We start from the raw sequence: 21,108 nt of genomic DNA, 5'->3' as shown, positions 1-21,108 counted from the left end.
ATACCCAGGGACAATTATTAATAAGGGAAAATAAAAGTTTTATGGTCAAAGCATTGAGGGCTTCTCAAACTTTATAAACCAGATAAAACAGATCATATCATACATCAGCAAATAGTATATATATTATAAATAATATAAAGTTTCAACTATTAACAAGATTTCAGATGCTGTGCCATCAGCTGTTTTTCCCCTTTCAGTTCCAATACACCAACTAACAGCATCATATGAGTGTTGCCTGCTTAAGAAATCCAACATTAGCTTTTGCTTAGCAACACTGTACTGTAACACTGCTGCTCCTGTTGTATTTCTCACTCAGGATCCACCTATAAGTTTCGGGTGGCAGCCATGAACATGTACGGTGAGAGCCCCCACAGCATTCCCTCGAAGCCGTACCAAGTGCCGCAAACAAGCCCTCCTAAGACAGACCGTCCAGTGGTTGGGCCTCATATTTCATCCACGGATGCTATCAGCGACACACAGATCATGCTGCGCTGGACTGTGAGTAGTACATCATGGAAGTAGTAGTGGCATTCAAACAAGCGCATTTAGTAGTGAAAACAAAGATAAACTGTCAAAAATTATCAGTGAGTTTTACACAAAACTGCTGTATTTACAGTAATTGTGTCCACGCAGTATTCTAGTGCATTGACCAAAATTAGCATTTAAAAGGTTTTTCAGTCGTGTTTGATTATCTGGCTACTTTTGTTTCCTTGTGGATTTCCTTTCTGTGGATACTGTGAAACAGTGATGTCACAGCTACAGATATGAAATACTGTTGAAATGGAAGCAAGAAAGTATAAAAATGAAATACTAACGCGTTTACATTCTAGTGGCAACTGTTAGGACTCAGCACCTTTATGGCAGTGGCTCTGTTCGGTTGCTTGGGCTGGAATTTTAAAGTGAATGAGTAGAGAGCCAAAACGTTTCTTTCAGTGGTCACCGGAACTTAAGTCAGATCTGATTAAACCGTGCTTAAAAAGTCTGTTGACTTGTGCAAAATGCCATGCCATTGTGGATTTATTTACGCCTAAATACAGGGTGCCGACATGATCAGCATCTCCGGTTCAACCCACTGGAGCGCTGAACAATTGCTGTGGAAATTCATGTTATGTTAGCCAAGAAAAACAGCGCGTGCCCTTACCTACATGTGTTCTCCGATAATGAGTGGAGAATTATGCCAGCCGCAACATGGTTGATAATGTTTTCCGCTTTTACTGATGATTCCTGTTCAGGCTCCTATAAGAGCTGCATCGCTTGTAATTGTCTCCAAAGTTAAGTGCGCATTCATCAAAATGATCTGAACAACTTCCTGTCCCTGCATAACAGTGGAAAAGTTTGGCTGATGAAGTGACTTTTCCAGGTGGCTCACCTGTGTTTGAACTGATCGTGGTTCTTTTGCAGCCAATCAGACTGTACTGATAGGAGCTCTGCTCCAACAGCAAGAAAGGGAGGCCCTGTCCCTCTGGGTTTTGATTCTTCTGTCTTCAAAGCTGTTTCTGCCTTACAACAGTTTTGGTTGCAGATGGATGTAGATAGTTCCCCACATTTACTTAACCTCAGACAGCCTCATTATTTCCTCAACTTCAGACAGACAGTGCAATCACAATCTAGCTTGCAGTCTTGTACATCTGCTGATAACAGGGCCCGCTATTAGGTGCTGGAAAATTTCCTCTCTTTGTATGATAATTGCTTACCAGATTGCTGTAGTCCAACATAATCTTTTTTCCATCCCCATCCAGTATAGTCCCTCGACTAACAACAACACTCCGATCCAAGGCTTCTACATTTACTACCGGCCCACGGACAGTGACAATGACAGCGACTACAAAAGGGACGTGGTTGAAGGTAAGTGGAGCTACATGTTTTACCGCGTGTATGTTTTTCCACTGCATACCGAGTGAGTAACGGTGTAGAGTGTTTGTCGACAGCTTCCCCCAGTCCTGTTGTAGACGTAAGCTCGTGCTTTACAGATAAACTTGGAAGTGTAATGGATACTGTGTCGAGAGTGGTGTGCATTTTGGCGCGTTGATTTATAGAGAGTGCACTGCTTTCTGAAATCTGTTTTTAATAAATGGTTGCCAGCTAATAGGCCGGAGATGTAATATGAGCCCGACCAGACGAGAGCAGCTCAGGTTGCTGGGTGGAATGCTAACAGTTGAGCTGGGTGCAGGGAGGGAGGGAGGGGCATCCATTCACTTTGCCCATCTCTCCAGCATCTGAGTATGTGACTTTCCACACCGCCAGGGACAAATGTCTGTTTGGTCTTTGTCCCCAGCGAGCAGCTTGTTATTACACCGAAGTTACAAATTCCAAAAATTCAGTCATTAAAGAGAGAAATTTTAAGATGTGGATAGCTGCGTTGCTATAACATTTAAAAATTAGTAGATTTAAACAGGAACCTCTGACCAGCTTACACTTAATGTCAGATTTTAAGAGCTGAAAAAATGGTAATACCCATCAAAGCCCAGTGTTATAGTGTTATGGTATGCTCATAAAATTACAGTTTGGCAAATAAAGTATCAAATCAGACTGAGCACAAGATTTGGACTAAAGAAGAATTTGTCTTATTTTTTGCACTAAAATGTTGCCAGTTTCAGAAGAGTGGCAGAAGAGAGAATGGCACTTGAATCAATTGTCTGGTGATTAAATTGATTTTTTTCACATTTGCATGTAGCTGAGGCCAACCAACTGGTGACCATGAGGTTTAACTTGCAGTACCCAAAAAACTGACCAATTTTGAACCCAAGGCACAGTCGCTGCAGTCAGTCTCAGACAGGCTGGCAAAGGTTTGAAGATAACTGCCGACAATTAACAACCAATCTTATTTAGACTGTGCTGAGTTGAACATTTTGGATTTCTGTTCAATGTGATTTTCTGTGTATTTAGATGGGAACAGATTTGCAGCAGACAATAACAGATTTGGAAGTTTTGCTGTTTTATCACAGTTAGTAATCGTGTTAGTCACAAACAGATTGCGTGCAACTGCCAGCTTAACGCCATTCAATTGCAAACCGTTAGCAGACTGATAGCCATCTAAATGCCCTTTTATTGCTGTCTTGATGCACTGAAGTTGCTTTGAGGACGGCAACTGACTGCCTCCATCTTTGAAGCAATGATATCAAAGGCAATTACGTAGTCTGTTTATTGCACATGGTGCAATAATGTTGGTTGTGCCACTGTCTCCATTCATTGTTTTCCTTAGTGTGACTGTAATATTATCCTGGTAACGGGAAATTGCCGACAGGTTTCTGACTGATCTCTTGTCCTGTGTGACTGAGGCCACAGTTGGAAAAATAAAAAGCTGATAAAATTGGACGTAGTGACCATAACATCACCTATTGACGTGTTAAGTCCCATTTTTTAGTCTTAAGCTAAAGGTTTTGGCCTTTTATTTCTTTTGAAACTACACTTGACGAGGGAAGGATGGGTCAGATTTAGAATACACTCATGCCATCGCTGCTTGCCGATCACAAAGGAGACCTGTCCCATAGCATACCCAGCCTTATCCTTATTTTCTAGAAGAGACCTTTTCTTGCAACAGTTTCTAAGTCGCTCACTTGCCTAGAGGCATTTTTGTTACGGTGATACTGACATTAAATACTGAGATTCAGTGTATGCTTCCTCTCTAAAAACGTGTTCCCACTAAAATTACCTCGGGACATAGGTAGTACATGTGCAGCGATTTATTATACTTGTTATGAAATGAAACATGACAAGTACAGCAGCTTATTTCAGCCTCATTTGTGGGAAATGTGGCATTTCCATGTTGGAGACTGTAGCTGTCTCATCTGTGATTTCAAAGCACGTAGTAGTGTGATAGTGTGTAGTAGTGCAGCAGTGGCGTGAGTGTGGAGTGGGAATACTGGAGGCAAGCCAGGACAAACATGAAGCTGCCATATATGGAGCTTGTCTCGAATAAGGCAACTGTCTGGGTCCTGGTGAGACTGTCAGAGAAGGAGACAAGGTTTGGGTGTGAAGCAGAGAGAGAGGGAAAGAACATGACCTGAGTGAGAAGCCTGAAGCGAAGGACAATAGGAAGCGAAAAACTGGCTGTGATTTCTCACCTTTGTCCCCCTTTTTTCCTGCCTTCCCAGGTATAAAAAACTGGCACATGATTGGACATCTCCAACCTGAGACCTCCTACGATATCAAAATGCAGTGCTTTAATGACGGGGGAGAGAGTGAATACAGTAACGTCATGATCTGTGAGACCAGAGGTAAGGAAACACAACGCTGTAATGCAGAAGAAATGACTCACACTTTAACCAAACCTCTAGTTTATCAGAAGTCCAGGCATGTTTCTGCAAAGGCTGTAACTTTAATGACGGGTATGATCACCAAAATTACACAACATAAATGTACTGGGTTTTATGAGCTCAACAACAATGGCTTGCATTTTATGGTTTGGTGCTGTACCTTGTTATTTTCCTTAACGCAAATGGGTAAAAAGTTGTTCCTCATGTCCCCTTCTTCCTCTCTTCTGCAGCACGCCAGTCTCCAGGATCACCCAGCCAGCACCCTATTACCCCATCTGACCCCCATCCTGTGGATACCCCAAGCCCTCCTGGAGGACTGCTCTACGTGATTGTGGGCTCTGTTTTAACGGTGATGGTGTTCATCCTGGTGTCCTTTATTATCATCTGTCTGTGGAGGAATCGTCAACAGAACAACATGCACAGTGAGTTTAATATCAAAGTAGACTAGACTAAAAATCAATACCCAAACATTGCTCAGGGTATGAAAAGCAAACTTTTTCTCGTAGCATGCTCTATCTTACACTGCTGTTCACTGCAAGATGAACAGCAAGCATGCAAGAGTTAACTCATTTTTGAGAATAGCTGGCCCCAAGACAGCTTGTGAAACATATTCCAAGTGTTCATTCCAAGTGCATATACAGATCCCACAGTGCCTGCAAAAGAGTTGGCCATTGTTAGATGAGCTCTTTATCAGACCCGCTGGATCTGTAAATAGCTGAAATTTTGTAGCTTAAAGATTTCGTAGACTGGGTCACTGGTTTCCACCTTTTATGTAAGTATGAGGGTCGCATATGATTCATCGCAGTTCATCAACATCTTAGTTGATCAAACAGTTGGGCACATGATACCTGTTACAATATGATATTTGAATTATGTCACCAGTGCTGAAATGCTTGTTTGGTTGCTTGTCTGGGGGGCTGTAAACATCATCAAAACTGGCAAAGCCACGCATACAACCCCAATTCCAAGAAAGCTGGGATACTCAGTAAAATGTAAATAAAAGCAGTGATTTTCGGGTCTTGCAAACCTATATTTAATTCACAATAGAACACAGAAAACATGTTTAAACTGAGACATATTAGTATGTCATGAAAAATATGAGCTCATCGAGAATTTGACGGCAGCAACACATCTCGAAAATGTTGGGACATGGGCAACAAAAGGGAGAACATTTTGAAACTAATTGTTACTTAGCAACAGGTCAGTAATGTGATTGGGTATAAAAAGAGCATCTTAGAATAAAATAGAATAGAATAATCCTTTAATTGTCCCACAAGGGGAAATTTGGTTGTAACAGCAGCCAGAAAGACACATATACAACAAACAGTACACAGGACACAGAACAGAAACATACACAATTTTTTTTCTTACATATTTACATCAAGGACAATGGTTACTATAAACAGAGTACTGTACAGTTATTAAATTAAATAAAATTAGAAGAGGCAGATAGGCAGAGATTCACCAAGTTGCGTCTACAATTTTTAACATTGTCAGAATAATATAAAATTATGAAGACTACGTTAAATAACCTATACTAAATAATATAATCAAAAGACTCTTGATGCCTGTGACTTTCAAGCTCACAGATGGAGCTGTATTGAAAACTAGAAATCACTACGTGGGCTCAGGAACGCTTCCAGAAATCATTGTCTTTGCCATCCACCAAAAATGCCACCATCACCAAGTGGAAAACTCTACTGCGGTCAGAGCAATCAAAGATTTTTAAATCATTTTATTTTGCTGTTATTTACAGCTTTCTTGGAATTGTAGTTTTACAGTTTTTTTTGTCTATTTAAGCAATATCCAAAACTATTCCAGCTGATGCCCTAAATAATTTTTCAAGCTAAAGTTACTCCAGAGCTGAAACTGGTCTTGTTCCTATCTTGATTGTAGCCTCTCTTGCTGCAGAGTTTGATGCTCCCGGCTACCTGTACCAGTCACCAGAGTTGAACGGCCATGTGCTCGACTACACCACGCTGCCTGGCAACAGTCGCGTTAATGGGGGTATCCACAGTGGCTATGGACACAGTGGCCAGATGTTACCCCAAGGATGCCATCACCTCCACCACAAACTCCCGAATGGCTTGGCACTGCTCAACGGCTCTGGGAATCTGTACACACCAGGTCCCCCGCATGGCCACAACGGCACCTTGCCGCACAGCACGCGGGACTGCGAGCACTCACACCCTCACCACCATCATAACGTGAGTGCTGAGGTCGTGGTGTCCATGTCCATGATGTTTTAAATTGTGGTATTTTACATGCACAGGTACAAATTCCATTCAGTGTGGCTTAATCTGGTGTTTGTGTCTCCCTGTCAGGGTGGAGGCATGTACACAGCTCTTCCCCAAACAGAGTCTTCTGATTGTATGAGCTGTCAAAACCTCTGCAACAACAACAGGTGAGATAGCATAATCTAACTCTTAAGCAAGGTGTTTGTATGGGTTTTTGATCTATTTTACACTTGGCAGGTGAACTGAAACGGGACTTTTCTTAATGGGCTTTGTAATACCAGTTGTATATCCTTTTTCTTATATAGTTATGTCCCTGTACAGTTTTCTTACATCTTCTCTTTTTTTCTCCAATGAAAATATGACATCCCCTTTTTAAGATTATTTACTTTCAATTGCAGTGATCAGTGTGGAAAATCAAATGAAATAACAAGCAAACAAGTGAAAAAAATCTGGAAATGGAAATTATTGGGATTTCAAATTAACGTTGTTTACTTCAAATTGGGCCTAAAAATACAGATCGGTCATATTTCTACTAAGATATCGCTGAGAAGTGCTCAAGAGCCCCTTTTGAGATCCAAACACACACACGGACACATTTGCCTTCCTTTTAGTCCTGTTTATGTATTTAAGGGTTCCCAGCATCACAGTTTACCCTGTGTGCACCCAGCCAGCAGACCTAATGAGTCCTGTGTTTATTTACCTCCGTCTGCTGGGAAAAGAGGGGGGTGAGGTCACAATCCAATCGTGTCCCGATTGAGGGAAGCTGAGTTCGGAAAAACAGGGACAACTTTGCTGCGTGCAACTCTCTGCTTTTTGGAACTTCACTGAAGAGCAAAACCACAATGTGTCACAGTTACTTAGAGGCTGTGTGGCCTGTAATCTCTGATGAAAACAGTTTTTGAAGCACGATGAGAGCGCTCCAGTTGTGTTAGAGCTGTCATTGTTTTGTGGACTAGTAATATTAATTCAGAGTTTTTCTGTGTCTGGTGGCAAACCTTCAGAGAGAAAGAATGAGCATGTAAAGCACTGCTACGAGCTGTCAGAGAGTGAACACTCAGCAACGCACGGGCATTAATGAATGTTTCCCTTCCATCTCTGTTTGTCTCTGACCAGATGTTACAACAAGACCAATGGCACTTTCTCCAGTGGCACGCTCCCTCTAATGCATCGCGTGGCGCCGTGCCAGCAGGACGGGCTGGAGATGGTGCCTCTGGGCCAGGTTTCATCACAGTGCCGCGGCCACGACAGCCACACGCATTCTGTGGACCAGGAGGCCAACGCAGGATACCGATCAGATGAGCACAAAGAGTCCTCGCCCTCACAGCATTCCTGCTGTCTGATCAGCAACAATGAAACCTATCTAGCAGACAACACTGGTGAGACACGTTTTTCCAGAAAAAAAAGTTCTTTCCATGTATTTTGTCTTCCATTTCTGCATCTTCTCACTGCACCTATTATGCAATTAAATTCCCAAGTTATATCCAAGCTTCTCACATGATTACAGATCATTTAATTAAATTTGCTATCAGTCGAATAATGAGGCTATAGAACAAGACTTAGGCGGGGACAACCTTGTCGCCTTAACATTATGTAGCTGTTATGATATCCCGGTCTCATTATTGCCCTTGATCATAACTCAAGAAGTGGGTGAAAGAGTGAGTCACTATTGCAAAGTGGAAGAGTTGAAGGAACCACGTCAACTCGACCACAAAGTTTTAGACCATGTAAGAGCCGCTGCAGAGTGGGGTCGCTGAGTGCTGAGGCACTTAGAGTGTAAAAGTCACCAGCAATCTGCTGACTCAATAACTGCAGAGCTCCAAAGCTTCTCTGCCCATCAGTGCAAAAACTGTGCAGCAGAAAGTTCGTGGCATTGATTTTCATGGCCAAGTGGGTGCAATGTGAAGGTGACCCAGTACTTACAGCGCTGGTAGGCTGATGTTTTCTACACATTTCCTAGTGGGAAAAAGATCCCATATGTAGCTTTTAACAAGTTGCTTTAAGAAATTAGCGCATTAATTTAAAACATTTACTTCTAGATGCTCACGGTTCAGCACTGTTGCATTGCTAGTAGATTTTTATATCACTGCCAATCCTGATGTTGTATGCAGACAAACTATGCGGCGTCACCACAAATTACACTGTGGGCCTCTCCAGAATCTCTGCTTGTCTTTTTTAATACAAATAGTAAACCAAGGCCTCTCGCTCTCTCTCACTCTCACTCTCTCTCTCGCTCTGTGTGCAGCTGGGGAGGAGCCGGAGTGTGTGGACACGGAGGGGCCTGTGGTGCGCTGGGAGAGTCTTGGCCTGCCAGACTTGGACTGTGACGAAAAGCCTGGGTGGATCTCCAGCAGCAGCCTGGCGGGAGAGCTTATCCAGCCTGGCCCGCAGGAGGCCTGAACATAGCCCACACACAAGCACACTCTCCCACAGTTTGGAAGTTTAGAGAAAACAGACAGAGAGGCTGAACGAGAGCTGTGGAAGTATCAAGAGTGGAAAAAAGGAAGACCAGCGAGCGGTGGGATAGTCAGAGACACTGCATGTTATGGTGACGAGGACACTAAAGTGTTGATTGGACTGAGCTGAGATGAGCAACGTGGGGGAAAAAGAGGGACTACAAGAGACTGAGAGCGCAGTCAGATGGAGAGAAGCGAAAAGACACTATATCCCACTGGCGGGAAGCGTCTCATAAAAGATCAAAAACTCTTTAGATGACTTATTTATTTTTTTGTAGTAGTAAAATATTATTTCATATGAATGTATCTGTTTTAAAGAAAAAAGTTTGTCTTTTATATTATTTATGCCTTTTGAATGAGAAATACTTTTTATTTTTTGTTGTGTTGTGTCTCTATGTGTTCCACTCAAGTGTGGAGATTAGCAGTTGTCTGTGTAAAGTTTTGTAATAATATAAAAAAAAAAAGATGTGGGAGAGTCAACAACAACCTTTTTCAATGTCTTTCCTGACCTCCTTCATGTGCAGCACCCGATGAATGATTGCCGTAGTGAATTTCCCCGCCTCGATCCAAACCCATCGATATTTCTGGCAGGCCTTTGATGTGGCTGTGTGATGGGCTGTTCCACTGCAGTGACCCCTGAATGGGGTGAACGCTCCCTGCACTGTTCAGATTAAGGCTGATGCGCTTTGCTTCACTGACTGTTTGATAAGTCATCACTTTACACAAAATCCAGTTAACTTTGAGAGCTCTGATGACCTGCTGACCGCAATCTATTAGAGAAATTGAGTAGTTACATTAAGACAGAGATGTTAAGTGTGAGCAGCCTAGATAACTTTGCAATGCATCAGTGCAAATGCTCGGCCACAAGCAGAATGTTTCTACGAACAGCAGGAAATACTATGTGCAAAGAAATCTTAAATCCTCTCGTCAGTGTGGCATCACTAGTTCTAAAAACGAAACGTCAACCACTTTACAAAGAAAACAGTTTTTAATGTCTTATTTTGCAGGGAAAATGGCCATAACAACACAGTGTTATTAAGTCTGTAACACTATTGTGTTAGTCTGCAGAAATGTCTCAAAGATGAAAGAATGAAATGAAACTCACTGCGTGGCCAGGTATCATAAAGGGCTAATTGGGAGAATGTAGCCAGTTTTCTTTAAACCGAAACTCTCAAGACATCACCTGACAGAGTTACCTGTGAGACACAGTCAACAGCTGGTCCATGTGACATCAGATTAAAAGTTCGGTGTAGTTATTTGCTAGAAGTAGCAAAGATTCTAATGCTTCTCATGCTTGAAAGTGCATTTTGTGTCACCAGTGAACTGAAGCTTTTAGTGGCTTTTGTCGAGTACCAGAATCTACTGCTGCAGTTTTACAATTTCTGTGAGGAAAAAACCAGAGTGAGAAAAACGTGACGGGCAGTGAGAAAAGCACCAAATAGAGGAAACCAGCAAAGCAGTTGTGAAAAGTTGCTGTGTGATGTTCCTGCTGTGCAGAAAACTCATTCATAAAACACTTGTACAATATTCTTCTCAAGTTTCAGCCTGTGTTGCCCATTTTCTAAAGGCGTAAAACCTCTATTGGTTTTAAAAATAATCTTCATGGTGTGTTGGCTGATTGAAGTTGATAGGGTTGCAGCAGGCGGATGACGGGGCTGGCTGTGCTTCACTGAGGATGACTGCGGTGCAGGCTTTCCATGCTTGGTGCCTGTCTGCCTGTGATTTTTGCCAGAGTTGGCTGCCAGTCCTCAGGCCCTGGCTCGCATGGCATTTCTCCTCCCACTGATGGTATACGGGATATTCCTGGCTCCTGGATTTGCTCGCCTACTGCTGAGGCGTGGCGCAGCATCTTCCGGCTGTTATTTTTATTTTTGATGGAGGTTGTTGTGCCATTAAGGCAGCCAGAGTCCATTAAGCTGACTTGAATTGTTTCCCAAGAAGAGTCTGTAGAAGTGTTGGCAGCCCTGAAACTCTAGTTATTTAAATTTACACTGATTTGATTGTGAGAAAGAGAAAAAAGTGCCTATTGGCTCCAAACTCGGCATTACAGAAGCAGACTCAAGTTTCCTCTTAGCATTTATTTTATGTCCATACAGTGTCTATTGTTGCTGTTTGGAAAGAAAAAAGAGAACAAAACAATGGATAGGAAATGAAGCTGGAAATGAAGGAGAAATTATCCGGGGAGGGAGAGGGGATGCTGACAGAAGCAGCCTGGGATGATGAGGAAAAGATAAGGACAGGGTTGTCTCTAAATGAGCTGCTTCTCCATCTCCCACGTCTGTCAGTCGGCACTCTCTCCCAGCCCTGCCCTGCACCCTCTACCCACACAGCTACACCCCTTCATTAAGGAGCCCATGGGAACAAGAAAGCTTATTGTCCGCCCTGGAATTTTTGCCCCTTGCTGCAGAGCGGACCTGTTAACGCCAGTCTCTCTTCCCTCCGCCCACCATTCTTCCTCTCTCCCCTCTTCAGCACACCCTGAATGAATGCAATTCTTATGAATCGGGCAGTGTGCTGTTAACTCGGTTGATTCAGCCACGGGCAGTTTTATCCTTGAGATGTCACAAACCACAAGTGAAGCGTGTTGTTGTTGGATGAAGTCCAGCGGTGTTCCAACGGGCCCCTGCAAAGGATGAGCTCATGTGCAGAATGCTTTAAGACTAATAATCAAAGTCTCCCTCGAGGATATCTGGTCTTTATTTGCAGTCAGCCTTTGTAGCACACAAAAATGCTGCAACGTTTTCATTTTTGTACTTTCATGCTGTTGGAGCAGCTGGCTGATTATGAGCTGACTGCACCTGTTGGATATAATTAGGGGGAAAAATACTCTTAATCTTTATTTAACCTCCATTCCCTTAACTGCCCCGTTTTTCCTGGTAAATTTGCAATTTCTTTGATCGGACTGATCAGGATCCATAATGAATATACTGATGATACCTTGTGTTGACATGAGCTAATCTTCAGAGTCAACAGTATTAACAAGTAAGAAAAAATTCACCCTAGATGAAAAATAAATGAGGGTACCAGCGCAGGAAGATAAGTAGCGATATGTTTATTTTACAAATTAATTATTTAGGAGAAAACTTGTTTTATGTGCAAGCGTTTCTGTCATTGCTAAAAGGCTAAAACGTTTATTCAGTTTGCAGCCTGGAGCGATGTGCTTTAAAATGATGAAGTGTGTCAGTCTGCTCTGCCGCCGTCTCTCAGTCTGTTGATAGCAACAACACACAGAGGTTATCTAACGATCGTTCTGTACTTAAGGAAGGAATAACAACGCAGGATGGTGGTTATTGGAGTTCAACTGAAGATTTCACGAACAGTATATGTCACTGAAGAAAAGAACAAGTAAAATGAGTCATGTCCAGTGCACAAAAAAATCCAGATGGCTTTAATAATCAAGAAAATGCAAGAGTGGAGAAACACTGAAATGAAAACCACAACCTCAGGTCTACATGGTGTCACGCGTTGTAAGTTTATATGGCTACAAAGATTGCAGGAGGCAACAGTGCGGTCTTTCACTGATCAAAGTGTTTGAGTGTCCTTCAGCCCAAACTGGTGTTTTCCCTGTATTGGAAGATGGAGTAAGTCGGTTAGTCTGGATTATATACACAGCAAAGTTTCTTTATTAAAAATACACAAAGATATTTATCTCGATTCACCAGGACGTCATTTATAAACAGGAATAATAAAGATGATGTTTATAAAGGGAACGCATTTTGAGGTACATTTTGTTCAAAATATGAATCAAACTTCTACAAACCATAACAAGTTTCAAACTTCACACCTTCAACGTAGATTTCTGGAAAAGCACTTGCAATCTTTAAGGCCAAGCTTTCTCAGGTTTTCTCATATATGACAAAGTAAAAGTATATATTTGGAAATTGTTGTAGTTGTGTAGAATTGCTGTAGGCTCCCTTTAACTGTGAAATTGTCTTCACCTGTATTTAAGAGCAAAACTCCTCTCTAACAACGTAAACTCTGAGACAAATTACATCAAAACTATTTGCGTTATTAAATGTTAGGGAACTTATTTGAGGGGGGGGGGGGGGGGGGGGATTTGCATGAACCGCTTCTTTAGAGCAGATATATGTGAAGACATACACAACAAAATCAGCTGTCCTCTACATCCAGTCCAGTGAAGTAAAACGTTATCCTGGCCCCTTCCTCTGTATCGTACAAAGCCTGGCAGGTGTACGTCCCGGCTGCTTCACTCTGAAGCTCCTCTATGACTAAAGCGGAGGTGTTCACGGGCACGTGCATGCGACCCAAGTCGCTGGACTGAGACTGAACCTTCGGGCCTTGCCCGTAGTTATAAGCCAAAGCTATATTATTATCGCTTCCTGGTTTGGTGAAGCCCCAGATGAAGATGGTCGGCATAATGGAGCCACAGTCCAAGGTGACCGAGCCTCCCACAGTTGCGTTGGTATGGGAACGGATGTATTCCACCTCCTCGGGGTCAAATATCTCCAGACCTGCAACACAAGACAGGCAGAGTCAGTTACCTGCCTGTGACTGTGTGCAAAGAAAAGCTCTTTTTTTCTCAAGTAGACCAAAGCAACATTATTGACAGATTTATGCATTAATTGGTGTCCTTGGAAAACTTTTTTAAGACCTCACAGTTTGTTGCAAAGGAATCGTGTCAGCATAAACAACACATAATTAAACACTTACAGCTTAACGCCTCTGGCCACTTGATAGATCACATTTTATGATATCTCCGCCTGAGCTTAGCAATTTGACAAAATAATGATACCGGTGTGTGATAAAGAGAAATTCTCCTTGCCTCAACTCGCCTCCACCTGAACATTTTAAGGTTAAAGTACAATGAGCCTTTACCGTGTAGCGGAAGAGCCATCCAGCAGAGGAGAATGCAGAGATAAGGAATCATCCTCAGTCTCTCTGCGGTGCCACAAAGTTTCATCTGGAAATCTCAAGCCAGGGGGCTATTTAAAGCCTATCACAGTGCTGATAGTGTGTCCCTCTCCACTCTACACTGCTGTACACACTGAGAGTGACTGAGCGAGGCAGGGGGACTGACAGGGAGATTTCTTTCAAACTACACTGGATTCCCTTTAAATTATTCATCAATGCTTCCACCTCCCCAGTGTTGCTCCATTTTGCCTGTCTCTCCAGCTCTCCACTCATGACTGGGCTAATGGCTGGACCTGAGAGTAAAAGGTATAGGATGTCACGGTGATGCCATCTCTTCATATATTATTAAATAAACCGGTGCAGATAGCCTTTTCAGAAATTCCATCACTTCCAGCGTGAAATGGAAACGAGGGTCTAGCAAGGTCAGAAAATCGCTAGCTCCTATCACAACGAGTTATTATTTACCCTATGAGAAGCACGCAACCTGAATAAATCCCTACACATTCACACAATCTTCCTAATGCATTGTGTCATCCAGTCTTTGACTCATGGAAGCAGTATACCCTTAAAAATGCATGTCTTTGCATTATTCATGTATGGATATTAGTCCAAAAATCCTTAGACTGCTTGTTCAAGTTGGACATTCATTCACTTATCTTTGTTGTTACAAAAATAGTCTGTGTTTGGACTAGATTTGGGGGGAGACAAACGTGAATATCATTAGCAGAGCCACCCAGCAGCTTCCAGTAAAAGCAAACTGTGTTTCTCAGAGCATCTGGCTAATGTTTGGGCCTGCAAGCTGCAGCAGTAGAGGCTGAAGCTGCACTCCATAAAACTGCTCTAACTGTGCACAGCTCCAGACTAGGCTGTGGAGCAAGCTCTAATTACTAAGGGCTTCATCTTTAACTCTTTTTTAGAGGGGAAAGGGGGACTAAATTTAGAAAGTGTCTGGAAAACAAACACATATAAAACAAACACATTTTGTGAGGACTTTAACCCCTTAATTCCATGTGTATCTTATTTGATACATGCAGTTTTTTGAGATATCTCCATCACAAAAGTTTGTAATGAGTTCACTGTCTTGGAAACCTTTTAACATGGAGCTACCTTTTAGAAGGAGGTGTTAGCATATTTTCTTACATACCACTTCTATTTAAATATTATTATATCATATTAACCTCTTATAACTGGCCCAAAATCACAGGATAAAAGAGCAATTTCCAGTCACTGAAGAGGAAAGGGTGATAGGGCTGAAAGCTCTGGGAACAACTTAGTAAGTCAAACTTCTAAAAAATGGGGGTAATTTATATTGTATCTGATCATCATAAAATAGACTTCAGATAAGAAATGAACCAGCTGCACTGGCCTGTGCCAGTGCAGCTCCGGTCACACCACTACCCTGCAGCTGCTATGAGCTGTATGTCCAAGTTATGACAAAAGACAGAAGAAGCGTGAGTTGTCATTAATGAGACTAGAAAGTCCTGTTTCGCTGGCGAAAGAGCTGACCAAATTCTTTACTGGTGAAGCACATCCTTTCGAAGCACTGTAGTCCTGCATACAAGGAGCTGCCACATCTGCTGGCTGCCTGCCTGATTTGCTGCCTGGCTGCTTGCAAATTTTTTGAAAAATGGATAAGAAAAAGACCAGGCGACTGGAAAATGTGAGTCATTTTAAAAGCAAAATGTTTTTTGGAAGGTGGTTGTTGTGGGGGGTGGCCTTGGTGGGGAGTTAGTGATGAAGGCTTCTTATCTGGACCCTCTTAGCCCTGTAAAAGCTTTCAGGTGCAGTGCCCCATTGAGCAGATCCGGCCAGGCCAAGCTCTTGCAGCTTTTTTTTTTGTTCTTGGCAGAAGATGAGAGAAGAAAATCAGACTCAGATAACTGAGACTATAGAGGGGTCTGTGTAACACTTTACTGCCACCCTAACATGTCCCACCCTCCCAGACTGTGAGATCTTGGCAATAATGCACTTTATGAGACAGCAGAGCTAGCAAAACAGGTGGGTTCCTTGAGTGTGCCCTATGATTAGATCAGTCATTACCACTGGCATTGTTGAAATCAAAGATAACCTCTCATTGTAGAGGACCACCTGTATTGGAATGTGTTACTAAAGCTAAACAGAAGATGATTCAGTCGCTGGATGAGAAAAAAGGTCTGGCCTGGCTTACAGTAAGGAGTGTGTGTTTTCACTTATTTAATGATTCCTTTATTTTCCCATTTGATAAAAAACTGCAGTGCAACCACTGTGTTTATTTTTTCAGAGCGTTACCCAGTTTTTATTAATGTGAACTTCCTCCTATTTGTGTCTTCCGTTGTGTCTTCCTTTCCTCATTGTCCTCAGACTTGAGTCTCACGCTGGCTGCAGCTGGCAGGTTTCCTCTTCCCCGCTTTTTCTTCTCTTGACGGTTGGGTCATGGACCACACATTGAGGAGGTGGAGCGAGACTGTTGTATTACTCTAGTAGACAGGCTAACATATATTAGCCACCCTACCATATATGTCTTCTCTATCATCATCTATCTGCCAGGCAAGCAGAGTGAAGAGGTAAGCCAAGTTTTGCAGAGGTTTGCGCTCGTAAAACACAGAAGCCCATCCCTCATGACCTCTATTTCCCTCCTGGCTGGCTTCTCATTTGTCTAGTCTTAGACTTCACCATTTCTCTGCAGAGGGCTCCCTGTTGGGCCTTCACCTGAATCACTGAGCAGAGCACAGCACAGCTGACTGGCCTTGGAACAAGGGCAGCAGGAAGGGTCCTCTCCACAACTGAGCCCCAAGAGTGCACAAACACAAAATGTCATCTTAAATCTGAAGTTCTGCAGTTATCCATTTGTTTCCATGCTGCTATCCAAGTTAAACTTGGTAAGTAGCAAAACAGATCACTAAGATTCAAATACACAAGAATACGGAAATGATCAAATATTACAACCAATTAAAATGAGTACAAGGTAGAGAATAAACCACATCCATAAAACAGCTGTTCACTGTAGTTAAAAAAAAAAGCTTAATTGCTTCCTTGCTGAGAGGTCGATGAGAAGATTGATACCTCTGTGTACAGCTGTTTCCAGGAGCTGATTAGTTAATCACCAAGTCTTGAAGTGCAAATTTAGGGAGCTACCATATAATTAAGGGCTGCACAAAAACAAACAAACAAACAAAACTGTTCTAGTGAGTCTTTGCAATGTGTCTTTTAGGAGCTTGCTTTCACTTTCATACTTTTTTGAAGTCTTAGTAAGAGCTTATTTCTAGACCCCAGCGTTATTTGTCACCATTAGAGAAGTTTGTTTTGAATACTGGAGCAGAACAGTTGAAACCGAAGAAGAATGGTCTTGTTTTGATTACAGTTTCAAGTGAATGAGGATGTCTACAGATGTACACTTTCCTTGTGGGATGCATAAAATATTGAATGTCACAAGCTCGCTAATACATTTCTCCTTGACAGCACCGTGGCTTTATGTTAAGTTACCAGTCTGTAGCTCTCGACCCAAGTAAATAGTCTTCCAAACACAAAAATGCATGTAAATGTTTAACCAGCATTTTAAAGCTGCACAAATTAAAATAACAAGGCTCAGAGGTGCGTAAGTACATTTGACTTTGAACCAAGTGAGATATTTTGCGTGTCTGAAATGATTCATCTTTTAATCAGTCCCATAACTGCTGGGTGGATAGATAAAGCTGAATGAGTAACCCAGAAACTTCTTTTTATTTTTGAAACATGCAAAGACTGATGTCATGGCGAGACATTGTTAGACAGATTGAAGGTTAGCTGTAAATAACACAAATGTTAACTGATGAAAACAAAGACACTAAATCTGACTTTAGCCAAGACTAACAAATTCAAAAGAAAATTTTCAGTCATTTTTATGTTAAGGCCTGTATTTTATGGTGGACTCTTCCGAAGCATACCTGGATGGCCCTAACACTTGCTGGAGCAGAAGAGACTGGCTCCATGTAGTCTGGAAATGAATTTGAACAATCTGAAGCTACAAACTAATGCACGGCACTCAGGCATAATGCATAATCCTTTTTCTCAGTTCTGGGATTGTGTTGTCAAGCATTACTCACTGTACACTTCTACATTTGCACACACACAATTCCAGAAATGATGTCAACTAACACTAGAGCAATACTTTACCTTGTGGTAGAGCCACATTTGCCCATTTTGTTAATGTGTGCCAGTAACTTTGTAAGACTATCAGTAATGCCTCCCAAGTATAGAACAAAGTAAGCATCAATGATAACAGATATGACATTGAGGGGTGCTCCTAAATGTAGAAGTTGTAGAGTAAGCGGAAACTGCAGGCAGGCTAAAACAACAAATATGATGCACTAAATAGCTGAACATCACTGATGTGGGCTGGCATTCAGATCAACTGCCATCTATTGATTTTGTAGCCTGCGATTAATTCTTTTAAACAAATGTTATTTGGGTGGCCTTCAAGTAGACTGAAGTATTAAGATTGCAAAACAACATAACTTGTGTAAACGATTGACTTGAAACAAGTGTTGTTCTCTTGAGACTAGTGGAAAGATCTGCTTATTCTGCCTCATTTCAAAATGTTTACACACACACTGAGTCCTGTAACATGAGGACCAACTCTGGATCGAACACAAGTAGTTTCATTCCACTGACAGAAGAAACCAGACTCAGCCAAATGCTAAAAACTGTCTGGCTGAGGCCATTTTTTACAGTGTGCTGGTCTGAGTGGTGCTTGAAAGGTGCTAAGTTGGGTATGAAAATCGCAGAACTACAGAGATCCATGTCTTTGGTCCATGTCAGGGAACGTGCAAAGTCCTCGACTAGTTGACCTGGAAAGAACCAGATGGGGATTGGGATTTAGGGACCATAGAGGCCTTCTGCAAACAACATGTGGAAAGGCTTTGGTGGCTAATGTAGCGTGGAGTATTTATGTACTGAGCAAAGACTTGACCACTGTCCATCAGGATACAAGGAGCAGATATGCCACATTCATCCGTGACCTCAGCAACCATTTCCACAAGACCCCCTCATCCAGACCAGCTTCCCTCCACCACCCCTTCTCCTGCCTTTCTCCCCACGGGACACTCATGCTGCTCCTGGTTCAACTGTTTATTGTACAGTAGCTCAAACCCACAATCCTCTCTGAGCAGGTGGTCTGCCATAGGCCTCTTTGTTTTCCAGAGTCTCCCATGGCAGCTGAGGCCATAGAATAGAAGACACGTGCAATAATCTAGATCTATGGGATTTAAAAAAATGTTTGGTTTAATTGATTTAGTTTGAATGTCATCATAGATGAGATGAGTGAGGCCGACACAGTGCTTTGCTCAGTGAGTATTCTTTTTTTGTGGTTTGACAAAGCTACTTTATTTTGTAATGCCTATAGAGTAATACTGGAGGCAGTAGTGAAGCAGCAAGGTCAGTTTAAATGCTGCCACAACAAATATTAAATGCATTTATTGTAAAATAGACAACAAAATTATTTAATCACGGATAATGTTATATGTTACTAATATTTTTAAACACAGTCTTCAAGAATAACCTGCCAGAGATGAAATTTAAGACATTTGGAAGGTCGATTTTTAAAAAAAGGATCAAAATAAGAGAAACAAAATAATTTTCACAAGATGCTAAACTATCAGATGACTTAGTGATTTAAATGATTACCTTCCCCTTTTTTTAATTTTCTTTACCTTTTCCCATATTTAACATATTTGTGCTAAACTGGAACTGGCATGACTACAAATGATTATTTGTAAACTCTAATGATTTAATGCACATTTGATGAAAAATACTGAGATTTGTTGGAAGATGACATCTTAAAAAATGTGCTTATTTGCCTTATCATAAAGAGTTCAGTAAGGAGCGTGAAACCTCTGAATTACCAATACCAGGAAACCATTAATTTCTGCATAAAGTCAAGAAATAAGCCAGCACATAGCATCTTATAGTACAGGGTAGTGCAGAGGATACTTATCCCATCTCCAGCAATAATGTTAAAGGCTTCACTATCTGCTAAAGGAATACAGTCCTATTTATAATAACTATCACATATATTTTACCCAGTGATGGTTTAACTAGAAGTATAAACCATTTGGACATTTTCACTGTTTATAAAGAAGCTGAATCAATCTGAAAGTTGGTAAGAACACGGTTCTAAACCCACAAACTGTCGCATGCTTTCCAAAATAATTTGCAGTAATTATAAGATGCAATGAGATGTTCCGTGGCTTTGGGCAGAACTTCCTTTTTCTTCAGAGACAGATGACATACATCACTGTTATTCCCTTGTTCAAACTGATTATACTGCAGCATTTGGGGATCTGTTTGTATCATTATCCAATTTTTCAACAGATGCACAACAGTAAATTATCAGTTTCTTTCAGCAGAATGTGAAACAGCAATATGGCATGTTAATGTGTCCACTGAGCCAAAAATTAACTTAAAACTGCTTTGAACATAACAGTGAAATTGCTATTTTGTTTGCAGTGGGGTAATGAAGTTGTCAAAAGTTGTTTAACTCCATGGTTTTTCAGCAAAAATATACCCTGTGTAATTTACGAGCACGCCACTAATTTGGGCAAATAGGGGTGTGAACGTGCATGATGGTGGTTGGCACGATGCTAGCTTATTCAACACTGGCAGAACTCACAGCTGGAAAGGAAGTCTGATAGTTCCTCCGTGTTGGTCAGGCTCCCATATGAGGTCAATTAGTATTCACACTGAATTATTTTCTTCTACTTATTTGAGATGTAAATGTATCCACGCATGCACCTAAAACTAACTTTGTTCATCACACTTAAAAGTAGAAAATGTATTGTTTTCCTAAATTTCACTGGTAGTTTTACTCAAGCTCAGCACACAATTTTTATTTTTTTTTACATGGACATGTTAAAGTCCACCAACAAAAAGGCTTCTTGTCCTATTCTTGTACCTTCAGTTGTTTTACAAACTTCATAAATGGATATTTGCTCATTTTTAAGTGGGGCCTGCCGTTTATATGGAAGCAGTCGCTAAAGGCTTTTAGGTGGGCAGTGGCCATGCGGGATTTGCCTGTACCTTTTACCCCTGTCTCTCTCTCCTTATTTGGATCAGTAATTTTAAGTATGAGGTGTCCAAGTTTGACATCCACACTGAAGGACAGACCAAGTACAGAACAGCTTTCAGACATAACCACATCTTGTTTGTTTGTCAAGTATGTCCTAGAAGAACAGAAGGAAGTCAGAGCAAACGTCTGATATGAAGCCGTGCTCTGTTTTTCCACAAGCTGTTTTTCCACAGCTTTAAACCACAGACAGTGTCACCAGTGTACAAAGC

The 21,108-nt window shown here is 41.6% G+C and overlaps 2 protein-coding genes across 3 annotated transcripts in view; one reads left to right on the top strand and one right to left on the bottom strand.

The window, feature by feature from the left end:
- cdon (cell adhesion associated, oncogene regulated) overlaps positions 1 to 12,656 on the top strand; it is a 35,254-nt gene extending 22,598 nt beyond the window's left edge. Inside the window, exons 12-19 of one of the 2 annotated variants that reach the window (XM_085430682.1) lie at positions 317 to 498; positions 1,740 to 1,845; positions 4,095 to 4,217; positions 4,487 to 4,678; positions 6,168 to 6,463; positions 6,581 to 6,660; positions 7,607 to 7,869; positions 8,736 to 12,656. In XM_085430682.1, the coding sequence (XP_085286808.1) occupies positions 317 to 498; positions 1,740 to 1,845; positions 4,095 to 4,217; positions 4,487 to 4,678; positions 6,168 to 6,463; positions 6,581 to 6,660; positions 7,607 to 7,869; positions 8,736 to 8,890 (1,397 nt within the window). In that variant the 3' untranslated portion in view covers positions 8,891 to 12,656. Of the gene's footprint in view, positions 1 to 316; positions 499 to 1,739; positions 1,846 to 4,094; positions 4,218 to 4,486; positions 4,679 to 6,152; positions 6,464 to 6,580; positions 6,661 to 7,606; positions 7,870 to 8,735 lie in introns of both variants that reach the window. The other variant, XM_085430681.1, reaches the window with a different exon arrangement.
- A 341-nt stretch (positions 12,657 to 12,997) lies between these two features.
- LOC146694483 (uncharacterized) lies at positions 12,998 to 13,942 on the bottom strand. The gene is made up of 2 exons (XM_085430680.1): positions 13,783 to 13,942; positions 12,998 to 13,418 (listed from the first exon to the last, which is right to left on the bottom strand). The coding sequence occupies exons 1-2, from the start codon at positions 13,865 to 13,867 to the stop codon at positions 13,057 to 13,059; spliced, it is 447 nt and encodes a 148-aa protein (XP_085286806.1). The 5' UTR covers positions 13,868 to 13,942; the 3' UTR covers positions 12,998 to 13,056.
- Positions 13,943 to 21,108: the final 7,166 nt, after the last annotated feature.

Source organism: Copadichromis virginalis, linkage group LG14 (assembly GCF_057382275.1).
Source record: "Copadichromis virginalis isolate Kocher_CV1m ecotype Utaka linkage group LG14, C_Virginalis_male_GT1.1, whole genome shotgun sequence".
In the NCBI taxonomy this organism is placed as follows: domain Eukaryota; kingdom Metazoa; phylum Chordata; class Actinopteri; order Cichliformes; family Cichlidae; genus Copadichromis; species Copadichromis virginalis.
The sequence above is the reverse complement of the archived record's forward strand: the minus strand, read 5'-3'. Positions and strand labels throughout refer to the sequence as shown.

Coding starts and splice junctions, on each gene's coding strand:
- LOC146694483 (XM_085430680.1), bottom strand. CDS start 13,867: ATGAAACTTTGTGGCACCGCAGAGAGACTGAGGATGATTCCTTATCTC. Junction 13,419..13,782: donor GATGGCTCTTCCGCTACACG/GTAAAGGCTCAT, acceptor CTTGTGTTGCAG/GTCTGGAGATATTTGACCCC.